The 16,252-nt window shown below is 41.1% G+C and overlaps 1 protein-coding gene across 2 annotated transcripts in view; it reads left to right on the forward strand.

The window, feature by feature from the left end:
* The first annotated feature begins 932 nt into the window (after window positions 1-932).
* The window catches only part of xpo4 (exportin 4), a 59,368-nt gene continuing 44,048 nt past the window's right edge, over window positions 933-16,252 (forward strand). The window contains exons 1-6 of one of the 2 annotated variants that reach the window (XM_080902295.1): window positions 933-1,172; window positions 5,079-5,184; window positions 6,664-6,805; window positions 6,961-7,099; window positions 12,394-12,510; window positions 12,615-12,768. In XM_080902295.1, coding sequence (XP_080758421.1) covers window positions 1,080-1,172; window positions 5,079-5,184; window positions 6,664-6,805; window positions 6,961-7,099; window positions 12,394-12,510; window positions 12,615-12,768 — 751 coding nt within the window. In that variant the 5' untranslated portion in view covers window positions 933-1,079. Of the gene's footprint in view, window positions 1,173-5,078; window positions 5,185-6,663; window positions 6,806-6,960; window positions 7,100-9,741; window positions 9,763-12,393; window positions 12,511-12,614; window positions 12,769-16,252 lie in introns of those variants that run through there. The other variant, XM_080902296.1, reaches the window with a different exon arrangement.

Consider the following 16,252-nt stretch of genomic DNA (forward strand, 5'->3'; position numbering starts at 1 on the left):
TCACTGCTCTGTTGCTGTTTCCCCATTCATTTTGTTCTCTCTCAGCTGGTCCAGACATCTAACACTTCTCTAAATATCATTGACTGGATTGCCAATCCACACTGACCAGGATGAACTGCTCCTTTAACAAAAAAGATAAAACAAAACAAAAAAAGCTTTATAATTACAGCCATGGCTCTCTGCTGAGTGTGTGAGTGCCACAAAGTGTGTGAGGTGTTTCTTGGATATGTTTTGTTTTTAAGGTTTGAGAGTAGTGACTGACAATCTTTGACTGACTTTATGTCCTCTGTTCTGATTTCTTCTCAAGACTTACTCATGTATCCTTTACATTTTGTGTTTTTACTCTACAAAGTCTTTGCTTGTCTTTAATGTGTGATAAAATTCTGTTACTCTTGAATTTATATTTATACAGATATACATATTTTTTTGTATCTTTTCTCCTTTTTTCCCCTCCCCCGAGTTCCCCTGTGCTAATGTTAAAACATGTCTACACAGTATTATAGATGATGTAATTTGGACAGCTCTCTCTTTTTTTACATTTATGTATGAACTGAGAATTTGTAAATTCTTTCACTGTCCTTGTGTGTAAAATATATGTATAAATTAAATTAACCAGCTTGGATTCTCGTGAATTACTTTATAAAAGGAACATGACACAGAAGTTCCATACTGATTACAGTTTGTTGTTACAAAGAACAGGAGTATTTAGCTTCATGGCCACATATGGGCGAATTTGATCTCAAGAAATATGACAGAAATGCAACCGTTATTGCAATAGTAAAGAACAAAAAACTTATTAGTAACTTATAAGTATACGTGTGTACGTTTAAACAAATGTTGATTTAAATTAAAAAAAAAATATCCAAGAATAACATTCATTTTCAGGTCGATTGTGGATGTATCTACTTCTAATCCATTCCCAACAACAACAACACCAATAATAATAATGATAATAATAACTGAATATGTTGCTGGCTGCACGAGCCGTCACACTGGCAACCACAAACTTGTTGTGGTTACACAACCCGCCGTGTGCACGCGACGGGTAACCAGCGCAGTAATCCCACAATGCAGAGCGCATGGCGCGTCATTGGAGAGGGACGATGATGATGGCGGCGGTCGGTGCACCAGAAGTGATCACACAGCTGGAAAGCGCTGCCAAAGTTTTAATGGTGAGACATTCACTGCCGGTCTGCGGCCCTGGGAAGGACGGTGAACGTATCTTAACTCAGTCTTGGGTGGAGTTAGGCGGTTGGGGGCTCCGGCGGGGGTCATTTTGGTCCCGGTTGTTGTTGTTTAATGTGTTCAGTTTTTACCGGAGAATGTGAGCGATGCGTGGCGCAGCGCCTGGGTTGTCTCCATCCCGCAGAGAGAAAAAAATAATCCGCTCTTTCTCCAAACATTTCTCCCGCTGTTCCCTGTCGTTCCTATCACACGGCACCATCACCTTAAAATATTTCTCCGTGTTTGGACGCTTTCCAATGTGGCTCAGTTTTCCACAAACTTCAGCGGTTCGTGTCGGTGCTCTTTCAGCCGTTACATCAAGTTTTTTTTGTACTCTGAGCATCTCGGTGCGGTGTACTCGATATCACTGTTGCTAGCTTATCCCGTGCTTCCTCCAACACTCGCTCGCATCAAGTGTTTGACCCTCTGCCCTCCTCTCGTAACAGCTCCCGTTGCTACAAATTAGGCTGAATACTTCAGCTAAGAGCAAGTGGCTAACCATGTGCATGTCATGAGTCTGAGTGCTAGCTGCAGTCTGCTCGTACTTTCTGCCATCTTGTTAGGGTTTAAAACTAAAATCACCCTTTCTGATGTCATGCACAGTTAGGAGAACAATATGTTCTAGCAAACGCACAAGTCCTAAATGTTCATATTTCAGTCAGCAGCAGGTGTCTTCGTGATGTCTGCTTATCAAGCTCCTCTTGTTTTATGGATTCATGTACACACACACACACACACACACGGGTCACTTGGCTAAGTACACGTTGCTAGTACCGAGTTGGACTCTCGTTATGCCTTAAGAACTTTTAATTATTCATGGAAAACATTCAGCAAGGTGCTGGAATAATTTCCTTTGGTAAATGTTGATACAAGGAACAGATCCATGCTTTCAAATTCTGACCGTACCATCCGAATGTCACAGCAGACTTTTGTTTTCCAATTCTGCTGCTGCTGCTGCTGTAGTCCATCTCCTTCAGGGTTTGGTGTGATGTGCATTCAGAGACCTCATTATGAGTTATTGTGACTCTGCTCGACTTCCCTACTCTGACCTCTGACAACAACAAGGCATTTTCATCCAGAGAACTGGGGCTCACTGGATGTTTTGTCTTTTCCGGAGCATTCTCTGTGAAACCTAGAGATGGCTGTGTGGGGAAAATGGCAGTAAATCAGCAGTTTCTGAAATACTCAGACCGGCCTGTCTGGCGCCAACAACCATATAACATTCAAAGTAATTTAAATCACCTTTTTTCCCGTCTGATGCATTGTTTCAACTTTAGCAGGTCCTGTTGACCATGGCCTAAGTGCAGTGAGTTGCTGCCAAGTTGTTGGCTGATTAGATATTCAGTTTTCCCTAATAAAGTGACTGTCTATATCAACACAGTGTGTGACCGTATGTTAACATTATGCTTATCAGGTAAATTTTTTTGGGACTAGTGCACTCTAGAATAGGAGTGTTATACATGCAGCCAGGGGAACCAGCCCACCGAGTGATCCATGTAGGTCCAAGGATGGCTTTTCTAAATGTGTGCAATGATGCAGCAGTATCTTTGGTTTTTCATTTAAATACAATACTACACCTTGTGAGGTGATGGTAACATTACTACGCAGTGAAACTCAAAAGTAAAATGTTTTGACCCAAAGAATAAAATTCTATTAAGATCCTAGAAAATAATTTTGTTTTGTTTTTAGTTACAAAAGCTGAATATGAAGGTTTTGCCCTTTATAAAAGACATAGCATTTTTTTAAATGAATGGCAAGTCTAACACTCTTATCCTAGAAAGCAGAGCCCAGCTGATACTGGGTTTTGTTTTTGTTTTTTTGTCTAAATGTCAGGAGTGCGACCACACCTCATACCTTTCCGGTTCTATGACTAAATGCCTACATAATGTTTCTTGTCATTTTTGTGCCTCTCATTGATTCAGGCCTAAAATCAAAGCTTATTTCGCTTCTCTTTTAAAGATGTGTTGTTAGACTAATTGTGGATGTTGTCCCTGCACAAATTTGTTAGCAACTTCCGAGTTGGTTTGAATCCCCCAGTTGGCCGGGGTTTTCTGTGTGGAGACTGGGTATTCCGGCTTCATCACACAGGTCAAAGACATTCATGCGTGCATGATAGCATAACTGGTGATTCTAAATTGTCTATAGGTGGAAATGTGGGCGTGAATGATCGCCTGTCTCTCTGCGGTAGACTGGCGACCTGTTTAGGGTGTACCGTGCCTTTCACCCTATAGCAGTTGAGATATGCTTAACATGAAGACACAGCTTGACCCCACAACAGTGGTTGTCTGTGATACTACTCTGCTACATATGCTGCTGAGAATATAAACAGTACATTTCTAACATAGTATGATCTTGATTCTTATTGCTCTGCGTTTTATTTACTGCGTGTCATTGTGGCAGCTTTATCTGTTTTACATTTATGTTTTACTATCAAGGGAGATGATAGATTGTATTATATTTTAGTGCATTGTCTGCCATCTGACCATGGTAGTTTATGTGGCTTAAAAAATGAAGTCTGTGTATGTGTACGCGTGTCTGCGCTCTCAGATAAAAAGGCCTTTCTTTCCTCTGCTGCCTTTCGCCGCAGAGCTGCTTTTACTGCAATTAGGTCTGGAATGTGACTTTCCTGCTGAGCTGTATCATGGCGAGCGTGCTCAATAGAAATTTCTGTGTTGCACTATCTCACTTTTATTTCTGTGTATTTGGAGTTAGTTAGATTTTTCATTCTTATGAAGCTTTCTGTCGTTATTTTGTGTGCTTCTGTAAGGTACAAAAACAGTATTTGCTGCCAAGTTTTATGATAGTATTGATTTTTATAACGAGACATTTCCTCTGTACACTGTACATACTGTACTGTGTACTGTCTCCAATCTTAGTGATGCTTTCTGTCCTCGGGGCATTGCCATTGAGCTGAGTGAGTGGCTGCCAGTCAGGGCTCATCTTTCAGTTCTAATAGCACAGAAGCTGTTAGATGGTGGAATGGATTGACTGATTGATTACATTTAATAACAAAGAGAGAAACAAAAAAACACGACTCAATCCATTTGTGTAGTGTCCTGTCAAATATCTCAAATGTTTGCTATTAGCCATGTAAGTTCATACAGACTAGGATTTATTGATTTTAATATGAAAGTAAAATTAAAATTGGATAAAACAACACTTCACAAATACAAACAATAACATCAGGTAGAATACAGATAATCATTCTACCATATTCCCTTTAAAATGTTTATTTCTATTGCATATCTTAGTAGTTTAAAACAATTTGTTTGCCTTTTATTTTCCTGGGCAACAAAACTGTACTTAAGACTTACTTATGCAAGTCTGTCTCTGAAATATTACTACTACTACACCCTATTCTGTTGTTTTCTAAGTGATGCAGCTGTCGCCTGTTTACAGCAGGTACTAAACAGCAACCAGGCAACTCACGGGGAACTCGTAAAACAATCCCAGACAAATTACACTGGCTCCCCATTCATTACATAATAAGATTTTATTGATTGCTTTTAAATAACTACATGGGGCGTCTCTCATTTGTATCGCAGAGCTCTTAACCCTTTAATCCTCAGTTTAAAAAAGGTTTTAGAAACCTCCCATACAGACCAGCTTTATTAGAACTAGTGTTGCAAATTTGCAAACCTGGTTTGAAAGCTGATGTAGAAGTAAATATACTTTTTATCAGCACTGTGCTAACAAGTTAAGCCATTCGAAAATTGCCATCTTCTGTTAAAGCTTTGAAAGTGGTATTTAATTCAAAGTCATTCAGTGGAGAAGAGTTGATGTCCTGTTTAAAAGCTGTGTGTAAGTGGTTCGACCTCACTTGCAGAAAACTGACTTTGTTTTGTGTTTTACAGGCACCGCCGTCTATGGTCAGCACAGAGCAGAGACAGCATGCTGAACATGTATTCCTCTCCTTCAGGAAGTCCAAGTCCCCCTTTGCCATTTGCAAGCACATCTTGGGTAAGCATTGTATTTAATATTTTAACTTGCATATTGTTTTATAAATATGAGTTTATCTTATAAAGGCTACTCAGTGTCTTCTCCCCTTCATGTTTTTTTCCTGTCATAAACCTTCACCTGTGGTGTTTGTGGGTATGATCTAGACATTTTAGTGATGTGGTCTGTATGTGGAGTCTCATGTGTACAGAATATTATTATTGTTTGATCCGTGACTTATGTACTGTATGAAAACATGTGAGCTGTGCAGCTTTGAAAACAAAATATGAGTATTCATTGGCTTTTTGTTGCAAACCCCATCAACAGAGATATGTGGACATTGTGTTAACTGTACAGTTTTACTGATTTGAACCTTATGTTTGATTGCTAATGGTACAGAGTCCACTGTAAATTTCGTGGCAATAACAGGTTGAAAAAATTGTCTGTGTTGTCTCATGTTAAAAGAAATCCATACGTGTAACTGACTACCAGGTAGGGTTAAATGGTTACATATTTGCCTATAGAAAGTGTCTCTCACAAATATGAATGGAGAAAGTTCCCCATTGTGTGAGCAGCTGCATAGTTCGACAATTAAAATGTACACGTTAAAAAAAATCTCGTCCTGAATAGACGCTGGGATGGCATTGCGTTGAAAGCAAACCTGATTTTGTGGTTAAAGATGACTGTGTGGGCTCAGGATGATGTCGGACAGCACTGTTCACCGATGCATCAGTAACGCAAGTTACATTTTTCATGATATTGGTGGACCTTTATCTATTAACATCCTCCTGAGCTCAGTACAAGGGAGACTGGGCTAAAGATAAATTAAAAACTGAAATTTGAAACTTTCTGAAAATATTTGAGGCTAAAGAGGAGAAACTTGCATCTTGGTCACAGTCAGTCACATGGAAGCAACTTAGGCTACGTTCACACTGCAGGTCTTAATGCTCAATTCTGATTTTTTTTTATCAAATCTGATTTTTTTTGGCTGCTTGTTCACACTACAAATAAAATGTGACAGCAAACGCGCTCTAGTGTGAGCGCTCAAAGCGGCCGCAAAGAAGACGTCACACACAACGCGCTCTGTTCAGACCCAGACCAAACAATATTGTTTGACTGATGGCCTTAATATAAAGACTTGTTTCGGACTTTATGTTTCTCAGTTTTGCTTTAAGTTATAAAGTTATTTTGTTATTTACATATGACCTAATAATTATCCTTATGGCTGTTTTAGAGGAGCGGTGCTTCAAAGGATAGTTGCAGATTTCTGTCAGAATCTGCAGATTATAGAGTACAAAGAAAATGTTCACGTTTCTCCATCGTTGTCTTCCCAACAGTTTCACTGACATCTACACTGGATGGCCAGGAAGCATTCACAATGTCTTCAATGTCATTATGTTAAATATTATTATTTAACCCATTATTTTCAACCTTTTTTTTCCCCCCACTATCTTTTTCACTTCTAATATTTCTCTTTTGTCCCGTTATTTTTTCCCTCTCCAGAGACCAGTAAGGTGGACTATGTGCTTTTCCAGGCAGCCACAGCCATCATGGAGGCTGTCGTGCGGGAGTGGATCCTGCTGGAAAAGACCAGCATTGAGTCACTCCGGGCATTCCTTCTCACCTACGTTTTGCAGAGACCCAAGTAAGAAACAATAATAAATGCATTACAAAACCTTTGTGGTTTACTATATTATTAAATATGTAGAGCTTTTACAGACCTCACTACAAAAATGCCAGTAGAACTTAATGTTTTGGATGCGGGAAAAATAAATCAGAATGCCTTCCTGTTCCTTCTAGTCTGCAGAAATATGTGCGTGAGCAGATCCTGCTAGCTGTGGCGGTCATCGTGAAGAGAGGCTCGCTGGACAAAAGCATCAACTGCAAAAGCATCTTACTCGAGGTCGGACAGCTCATCAGCAGCGGGAACCCTGCAGTGGTGAGAGAGACGCAGCTGAATAATACATGAGTAGCTCTCAGTGGCCTAAAGAGTACGTGTTGTTAGTTACAATGTACACAAAATCAATCATCAAATTCAAATCAAATTCAAATTTTATTTGTCACGTACACAGTCATACACAGTACGATATGTAGTGAAATGCTTGGACAACTGCTCGTGACCTAAAGAAAACAAAAAAAGGAAAAGGCTATGAATAAGATAGGAAATAAATATGAAAAATTAAAAAGGGTAAATTTAACTAGGAAGGAATAAAATATAAATTAAGGTTAAAAATGAAATAACTGTACAACACAAATTAGAATGAAGGGTAAATTTAACTGGGAAGAATAAGATAAAGATAAATATATAAATTAAAGTTGAAAATAAAATAACTGTACAACAAAATACACAATACACAATATAGAACTATATAAGAATGTATGAAGAAATCTAAATCTAAATAAATATATACACAATAACAGCAGCTGTACAAGTATTAACCGGAAATGAAGAATATAGTGACCAGTGTTGTGCAAAACCAAAGTCCAGAAAGTCCAGTGTGTGTGTAAGAACCATATGTGTGGGTCAGTACTGTGTGGTGGTGTGATTGAGAGACCGTATCGCCTGCGGGAAGAAGCTCCTCCTCAGTCTCTCTGTGTTGGTCTTCAGGGAGCGGAATCGCTTTCCTGACCTCAACAGAGAGAACAGTCTGTTGTTGGGATGGCTGAGGTCCTTCACGATCTTCCTGGCCTTGGTCCAGCACCGCCTGCTGTAGATTGAGTGCAGGTCAGGGAGCTCGGAGCGGATGGTGCGCTCAGCTGACCGCACAACCCTCTGTAGAGCTCGTCTGTCCTGCATGGTGCTGTTCCCGAACCAGGTTAAGATGTTTCCCACCAGGATGCTCTCTATGGTGCACGAGTAAAAGTTCCTGAGCACCTTGGAGGGCAGTTGGAAGTCTCTCAAGCGTCTGAGGTGGTAGAGACGCTGACGGGCCTTTTTCACCACGGTGTTGATGTGACAGGACCATGACAGGTCCTGCGTGATGTGAACTCCGAGGTATTTGAAGCTGTCCACTCTCTCCACTGGGCACTCGTTGATGACGGGGGTCTGGTAGTTCCTCTCCTGCTTAGTGCTGAAGTCCACTATCAGCTCCTTTGTCTTACTGACGTTTAGAAGGAGGTTGTTCCTCTGGCACCAGTTCTCCAGATTCCTAATCTCCTTCAGGTAGGCCGTCTCGTTGTTATCAGAGATCAGGCCCACCACGACGGTGTCGTCAGCAAACTTGATGATGGTGGTGGAGCTGGTAGTGGCCACACAGTCATATGTGTACAAAGAGTACAGCAGGGGGCTCAGAACACACCCCTGGGGGGCTCCAGTGCTGAGAGTGGTGGAGGCTGAGACATGTCCGCCCATCCTTACTGCCTGTGGTCTGCCAGTTAGGAAGTTGGAGATCCACTGACACATAGATGAGCTGAGTCCCAGATGCTCCAGCTTGGTGGTGAGTGTGGAGGGAATTATGGTGTTAAATGCAGAGCTGTAGTCTATGAAGAGCATTTTAACATAATTCCCCCTTCTAGTGTCCAAGTGAGTGAGTGATGTGTGGAGGAGATGAGAGATGGCATCGTCTGTGGAACGATTTGGACGGTAAGCGAACTGTAGTGGGTCCAGTGTGTCTGGTAGTGAAGAAATGATGAAGTCTCTGACCAGGCGTTCAAAGCACTTCATCACTACTGAGGTGAGGGCTACAGGGCGATAGTCATTGAGAGAAGCAGGGTGGGGTTTCTTCGGGACAGGAACAATGATGGACTCTTTGAAGCATGTGGGGATCACCGACTGAGATAAAGAGATGTTGAATATCTCAGTGAACACAGGAGCTAGCTGGTATGCGCAGTCTCTTAGGATACGACCTGGGATGCCGTCTGGTCCTGCTGCTTTCCTGGTGTTCACTCTCTTGAAGGCTCTCCTTACTTCATGCTCGGAGATGACGAGCACGTTTCCGGTGCTGGCAGTATCTTCCTGTCTGCAGCCGTTAGCGCCGCTAACACTAGCATTGTTGGAGACCTTAGCTGCAGCCTCGAAGCGAGCATAGAAAGTGTTCAGCTCGTCTGCCAGAGTCACGGCCGCGTTCGTCATACCGGTTGTTGGTGCTTTATAGTCCGTTATTGTCCTTAGTCCCCGCCACAGGCTCCTAGAGTCACTCTGTTGGAGTTGTGACTCTAGTTTCCTCCCGTAGCGCTGCTTCGCCTCTTTCACCGCCCTCCGCACGTTATATGACGCGGCTTTGTACGGGTCCATGTCCCCCGTCGTGAGTCCCGTGTTGTAGGCAGCGGTGCGGGATCTCAGAGCGTCGCGGATGGTTTTATCCACCCACGGCTTCTGGTTGGGAAACGTTGTGATAGTCTTTGTCTCCACGGTATCATCCGCTAGTTTCCCGATGAATCCCACAACCGCTGTTTCTGAACATGCCCCAGTCTGCGTCATCGAGTGCGTCCTGTAACGCGGCCACCGATTGATCCGTCCAGCGCGCGACCTTCCTCTGAACCGGAACTTCCTGTTTCAGCCTTTGTTTGTATTTTGGCATGAGGAAGATGGCGGCGTGATCAGATTTGCCAAACGGGGGGCGGGATTGATCATCATCAGGTTAAGCAAGAGAGGGGAAAAAGGTTTTTGTCTTTGTTCGTTTATTTTTAAATATGAGGATTTTTAGGTTTCATTCATCATACATTTGCACAGATAAATTGAAAAGAAACAACAGTTGAGACATTATGGCTCCAAGACTTCACATTTATACACTGTCAGAATAACTGAGTAATTGCCCAAAAAGATGGAAGAAGTTATCCAGACTTTGCAAATGTGCACAATTAATGGAAAGTATTGAGTAACTTCTTGTTAGTAAAACTGGATTAAAGCTTTGATTCGTATCTGTTATATTTGGGGCTTGGTGAGCCTCACTGGCTCCCTGGTTCAGATCTGGCTCAGATTACAGCGCAGTTGGAAAACAAAAAAAGAGAGAAAGAAATGGCACAAAGGCTATGTTGAGAAAGCAGCTTCAGGCATGTTCTTGCGGTTAAAAGAAAGGACATCGAGGACCTGTGCTTCGATTATTATGAGAGAAAAAAGGAAAAAAAAACATACCAGGGTATAAAATTAATGCCAGAGTACTTGTGCGCCTTACCACATTTGCTCATTAAATGCAAAATAATTGTCTCCCATATATAGAAAATATAATCATATGACTTCAGCATGCTGCTCTGAAAAGAAATCCTAATCCAGTAGGTGGCACTACTTCATTTGTTTCTCATACGAGAAGGCAACTATGTTGTGTAAAGGGCTAAAAGTGCTTTTTTTCCGCCCCCTACAAATCAGACTGAATTTTATTGATCATGCACAAACTTATTTGTTGTTGTTTGCACTGAAATCCCCCAAATGGTCACCTTCTAATGACACCATGTTCCCCCAGTCTTTTGAATCTGGCCCTAAAGCCCTTTTTTGGTTATGACGTCTTCGTCAGACGTTGAAGTTGAACACTGTAAAATGTCAATAAAAACTGAATCTAATAAACCAATATTTTATTCACAAGGGAGCACAGAATAAGGATGGGACAGGACCATGTTTCTCACTGTGTAGCAACAACATTGTGTAGCAGCAACATTGTGTAAACATCTGGGAACTGACCCACTGCTGGACCTCTGGGAGAAGAATGCTGTCCCATTCTTGTCAGATAAAGGATTGTAGCTGTTCACAGTCCTGGGTCTTTGATGTATTTTTCATTGAATTATGTGCCAAAATGTTTTTATAATTGGTAAAAGGTCTGCACAGGCCACTTCAGCGGCTGAACTCTTCCACTGTGAAGCCATGCTCTTGTTATAGATGCAGTATGTGGTTTAGGAAATATTCAAGGCCTTCCCTGAAAAAGGCCTCATCTCAATGGGAGCATATGCTCCAAAGATCACAGGCATCGAGTGTCAATATTTGGCCTTGTCCTTTGCACGCAGAGATTTCTCCAGATTTTCGGAATCTTTTAATATTACCTTCACAAGTTTACCTCAAGGACTTTCTTTCATAAACTATTCCACTGTTTGTAGTGGGAGTTTTTTGCAGACTGGTAAACCTTTACCTCTGAGACACTCCTTAAGATTCTCTTTTTATACCTAATCATGTTATTGACCTGTTGCCAGTTTACCTAATTAGCTGCCAAATAATCCCCCAGCTGTTTCTCTTTGGTACCACTTTTGCTGCCCGATTCCAACTTTTTTGAGAGCTTTTGTTACCATCAAATTTGAAATGAGCTAATATTTTTCTTAATGATAGATTTTCTCTGTTTAATAATTTTCTGTGCTCTATTGTGAATAAAAGGTGAGCTTATGAGAATTGCAAATCATTGCTGTTTTTATTTACATTTTTACAGCATCCTAATTTTTTTTAATTGAAATTTGTACAGTGTTTTAAATATTGAATTTCAAAATCAATAATTAGTTGTTGAGACATATTAATCAAGCAACTCTTGTTCAGATTCTTTTTTCTTTTTTTTTATTTATTTTTAATCATTGTTTATCTTTTGGATGAACAAGAAATTTAAGGATATAATGGGTTGATTCGTCCTTTTTATATCCAGTGATGACTGGATATCTTCTTGCTGGTCCATAGACAAGCTCATACAAAAGGCAACACAAAGTGTTTTCTAATTTTTTGTTTTCTCTGCTGTCCAGTTAGTGCTCCTGTTACCAACCACAACTTGTTTTTGTTTCGCTTCTTCTCCGATTTGTGTATCGCGGGACATTCATCAATAGCACGCTCTAAAACATGTACACTTACGGATGTTTTTCACTGTTAAAGTTGCAGTTGCTCATAATAAACATGTCCTCAGTTTTAAACAATGAGATCAGTGTGTATACATGTAATTCCTGTAAACCAAAGCTCAGGCTTCAGATAGGATGCTGCGTTTTGGCTGTCGGCAAAGCTTCTCCAACCACTTCTGAAATCTTTTGTGCAGCCAATCAGAAGACAGGTGCTTTATTTGGAGCGGTGAGCTGCATTAAGAATAAGGAAACTGTAAATCATGTAAAGTTACTCTACTTGACTCCAAGAATAAAAAAAGTGCAGATGGGGATAACTGTAACATGCGCCCTTTAATCATCTGTGTTTGCAGTTAGCAGACGGTCTTTTCACGTGAGGCCTCAAGAGGTTTCCTTCTTTCCGGCTCGTGACAAATAATCTTCGAAAAAGATGGATGTTAGTGTAACTTTTTATGTAACCATTGACCTGCACAATCATACAATCATTCTCTTCTGCAGCAAACGCTGGCCTGCTCCATCCTGACCGCTCTGCTCAGTGAGTTCTCCAGCTCCAGTAAGACCAGCAGCATTGGCCTCAGCATGGAGTTCCACGGTAACTGCAAGCGACTGTTCCAGGTTTGTCCCCCGCTGTCCCACCTGTCCTCTACGCTCTCCTGACGTATTCACTTTATTGCTCTTTAACTCATGCATCCATCTGTTCTTCCATCCACTTCTTCTAGGAGGACGGCCTCCGCCAGATCTTCATGATGACCATGGAGGTGCTGCAGGAGTTCAGCCGCCGAGAAAACCTCAATGCCCAGATGTCTTCTGTCTTCCAGCGCTACTTGGCTTTGGCCAATCACGTCCTCAGCTGGAACTTCCTGCCTCCCAATTATATCCTTTCTTTCTAAGAGACCAAGAGGTTTGATGCGAGGCTGGAAAGTCCACAATTAAAAAATTAAATTTTTAAGTCTTGACACATGAAGGTCAGGGGGAAAAAAACAGGCCCATCCAGCTACACTATTGAGCTCAATCAAACTACACTCTTTGTTTTGTCTTTGGTAACCTCGTTACATGTTTGATAGGATGGAGTAATAAGGTCTAGGAAGTCATATTTGTTGTGTTGATCATCACTTCAGCTGGTTATGATAATATTTAACATTTTATGTCAGTTTATGAGCTGAAATCTGAAAACATTGTTAGACACAACTTGAGTGCAAGAGGTTTGGCAATAACTGCGAAAGTTAAACAGTATTACGATGTTATATATATATATATATATATATATATATATATATATATATATATATATATATATATATATATATATATATATATATATATATATATATATATATATATAAAAAGTGTGTGTGTGCATTTACGTGGTTGTCTGCTTTGTTTTTGCAGACCTTCCCTCTTTTATTTTATTTACCCAAATATTTTTAGTCGACTTTGTTTGTAAGCATCCTTTTTCTGAAGGTTATGGGTTTCAGGAGGAGACTGAGGGGAATGTCCTCATAAGTGTAGGTTTTTATTTGTGTGTACTTTTATGTGTTTTTTTTAGTGTAAATAGAGCCTCACTATGGCCACCCTAATTGGTATTAGTATGTGACTATGCTGGTATGCATTGGCCAGGAATTCATATCGGTCTATCAGTTTTGCTTTGTTGTTCATCTCTTTTGCACACATCCGTGTAATCTTTGCAGTTGGCTGCATTGTTGAGTCGACATAGCCACTTAGAGTGTGTGTGTGTGTGTGTGCATGTGTGTGTGTCTTAGTGTGTGCGCAGCCATGCTCATTACAGTCTAAATCCCAACTGCTTGGCATCCTCTCTGCCTGTCTGAGGGGATCTGGAGTGGCGCTTGCTGCCAGCCAGGGTAGTGTATCATTTTCAAAGAGGTGTCTGTATGTCCATCCCCCGTATCATTCCAATACACCACCACCCCCGGCTCAGCTTGTCGAGGCTCCCCTTGGTATGCCCAGCTCGCTCGAAGCAATACGTGTGCGCTCTCAAAGATACACTTTTAAGTCTTCTGTTTGTGCGAGCACAGTCAATTTTTAGACAACAGTTGAATTTGAATTTAGTGTCGGGTGTCTATACGAAGCCTCCAGAGCAGTTGCTGTACGTGTGAGGGACCTATTAGGTTGAGATAATGTGACTGGGAGCTTGCAACTAATAGAAAATAACTGATGATTAAATATAAATTCCATTGTGTAATTAGAAGTCTAGATTGCTTGCAGTGCACATACCAGGCTTCTGCATCTGTTACGTGTAATAGCAGGATAAACTGACAATTGCTGGACCACAGCGTAGCATGACCACATTCAGTACAGGCATGTTAACAATAAGGCTGCTTATGCTAGCACTCATATTGTTAGCTACACTGATCATTTTCTTCCTTAGTTTGGGAAGCTCATAACTTCTTCCACAGCTTATTGCAGGCCCTGATGACTCTTGTCACGGGAGCAGACCATCAGCACGTCAGCGGGCTAAATGTAGATCCAGAAGTGTTGCTGTGTTTACTCTTCTATCAACAAATAGTCTATATTTGTTGTTTGTGCTGGCTGGCTCTCTTCTGTCAACAGGACTAAACCCAAAATACTTAAAGTTTACTATTTACGTTTCATTTGCGACTTGCAGCCCCATGTTTCACAGCTCACTGAGCTCAGCTGGATGTTCCTTCATCAGAAGCTGCGCTTAGGTTTTTGTGCAGTGCACTACAATATATCATCTCACGATGGCACATCAGTGTCATCTTATCGGAACAAGGAGCATTCTATCTATATACCTACATACCATTTTATAGCTTGATACCACCCAAGCCTTCTAACCAGACTCTATTTATAAATGCAAATGTATTATTTTTTTTTAACCAGATTTCCAGATGATATTATAACATTGCATGTAGTAGTATTGAGGAATTTTTCATCTTCGCACACCCTGACTTTAATAGAATTTTAATCTTTTGTTTATTCAGAAGAGGTGAATCTTGAAAATTGTACAGTCAATCCTATGAGCCTGTACATTGCACATGACAAATGTAATCACTTTTATAGTTGATATTTTAATGTGTAATGTTATTTTAAATTGAACTGCAACCATAAGAGCAGGTAGTGCTTCAGTTAGCTTGAATGACTGAGAAGCAAAGATAACTGCATCATTTATATTTAAATCGCTGTATAAGCTGGATGCAGATAGAGCTGTAGTTCTCTGGTTTCTCGATGTTGAGTTGTCATAAATGTTCAGTGGACTGTCTTCGGCCATAAAAATAACATTTAAATTCTTAATTCAAGTGGTATTCTCCTTGATGTCCATGTGAGCGTATGTGACGTCTTCAAGTGTCTGTTGTTGAAAAGGGGAACAGATTGATGAAGACCACTGGGAGGCCCGGATAAGTGCGGCCGCCTGTCTGCAAGTGTCACAACACGCCTGTGCTGCTGCGTGGCGACGAACGTATGCCAGTGTGGTTATCAGGGGGCCTCTCGTTAATTGCATGGCTGACAGCAACTACCTTTCACACGAACACACACACGCACAAGCGCGCACGCATTTCTCTCCTAGTTCAAAAGAGCCTTTTTAAAAAGCCTCCCTCCCTCAGATGAACCGAGCGGCATGCATGTCATCTGTCCTCGCCGCCGTCTGAAGCTCGGCCCTTTGGCTCTGGTGTCATCTGGTGGAGACACGCTCCCCAGGCATTGGTAGGACACTGTCACTCCACACTGAGCTTGACTCTTGCCAGGGCCGCATTCGAGCCTTGAGGCTGTGGCGGCAGTCAGGTGCTGTAAATGGCTGTCTGAGCTAACAGATGGATAAGCCTCCATCCCTGCGTGTTTGTTTTATGTAGATTTTTTTCCTTATGATTTGGTTGTCTCTGCAATCAGTCTAAGTTCGTCTTTTCTCTGTAGCGGTTCATACTTTTATTTTTTTACCCATCTGTTTTTTTCCTCAGTCAAGAGGAATGTGTAGATTTCACGGCGTATCAGCTCCCTGAATGTCAAGTTGTTTCAAGTTAAAGCACGGCTTTCTGTGCCTCTGCCACTGAGACGGTGTCTAAATTGCGATGTCACGTGGCCTGTTTACTAGGGGTGCAACGATACACAAAATTCTCGGTTCGGTTCGATACTTTGGTGTCACGGTTCGATATTTTTTCGATACAAAAAAATGTTCATGCCTTTTTAATTTGTCATTTATTAAAATTATAAATATATATTCTAACTCAAAAGTACAGTTTTTAAATGTAATGTTGCTGAAACAACAAAGTAATAAAAATAATAAATCTATCTGATCGAGAAATCACTCATCTTTGGAAAAGAGTTTATTTCAGAGAAATGGCTCTTTCCAAAATAAAAGCTATACTATACGCTTCTTCTGGGC

The sequence above is a fragment of the Rhamphochromis sp. 'chilingali' genome (genome assembly GCF_963969265.1).
Source record: "Rhamphochromis sp. 'chilingali' genome assembly, chromosome: 14".
NCBI lineage: Eukaryota > Metazoa > Chordata > Actinopteri > Cichliformes > Cichlidae > Rhamphochromis > Rhamphochromis sp. 'chilingali'.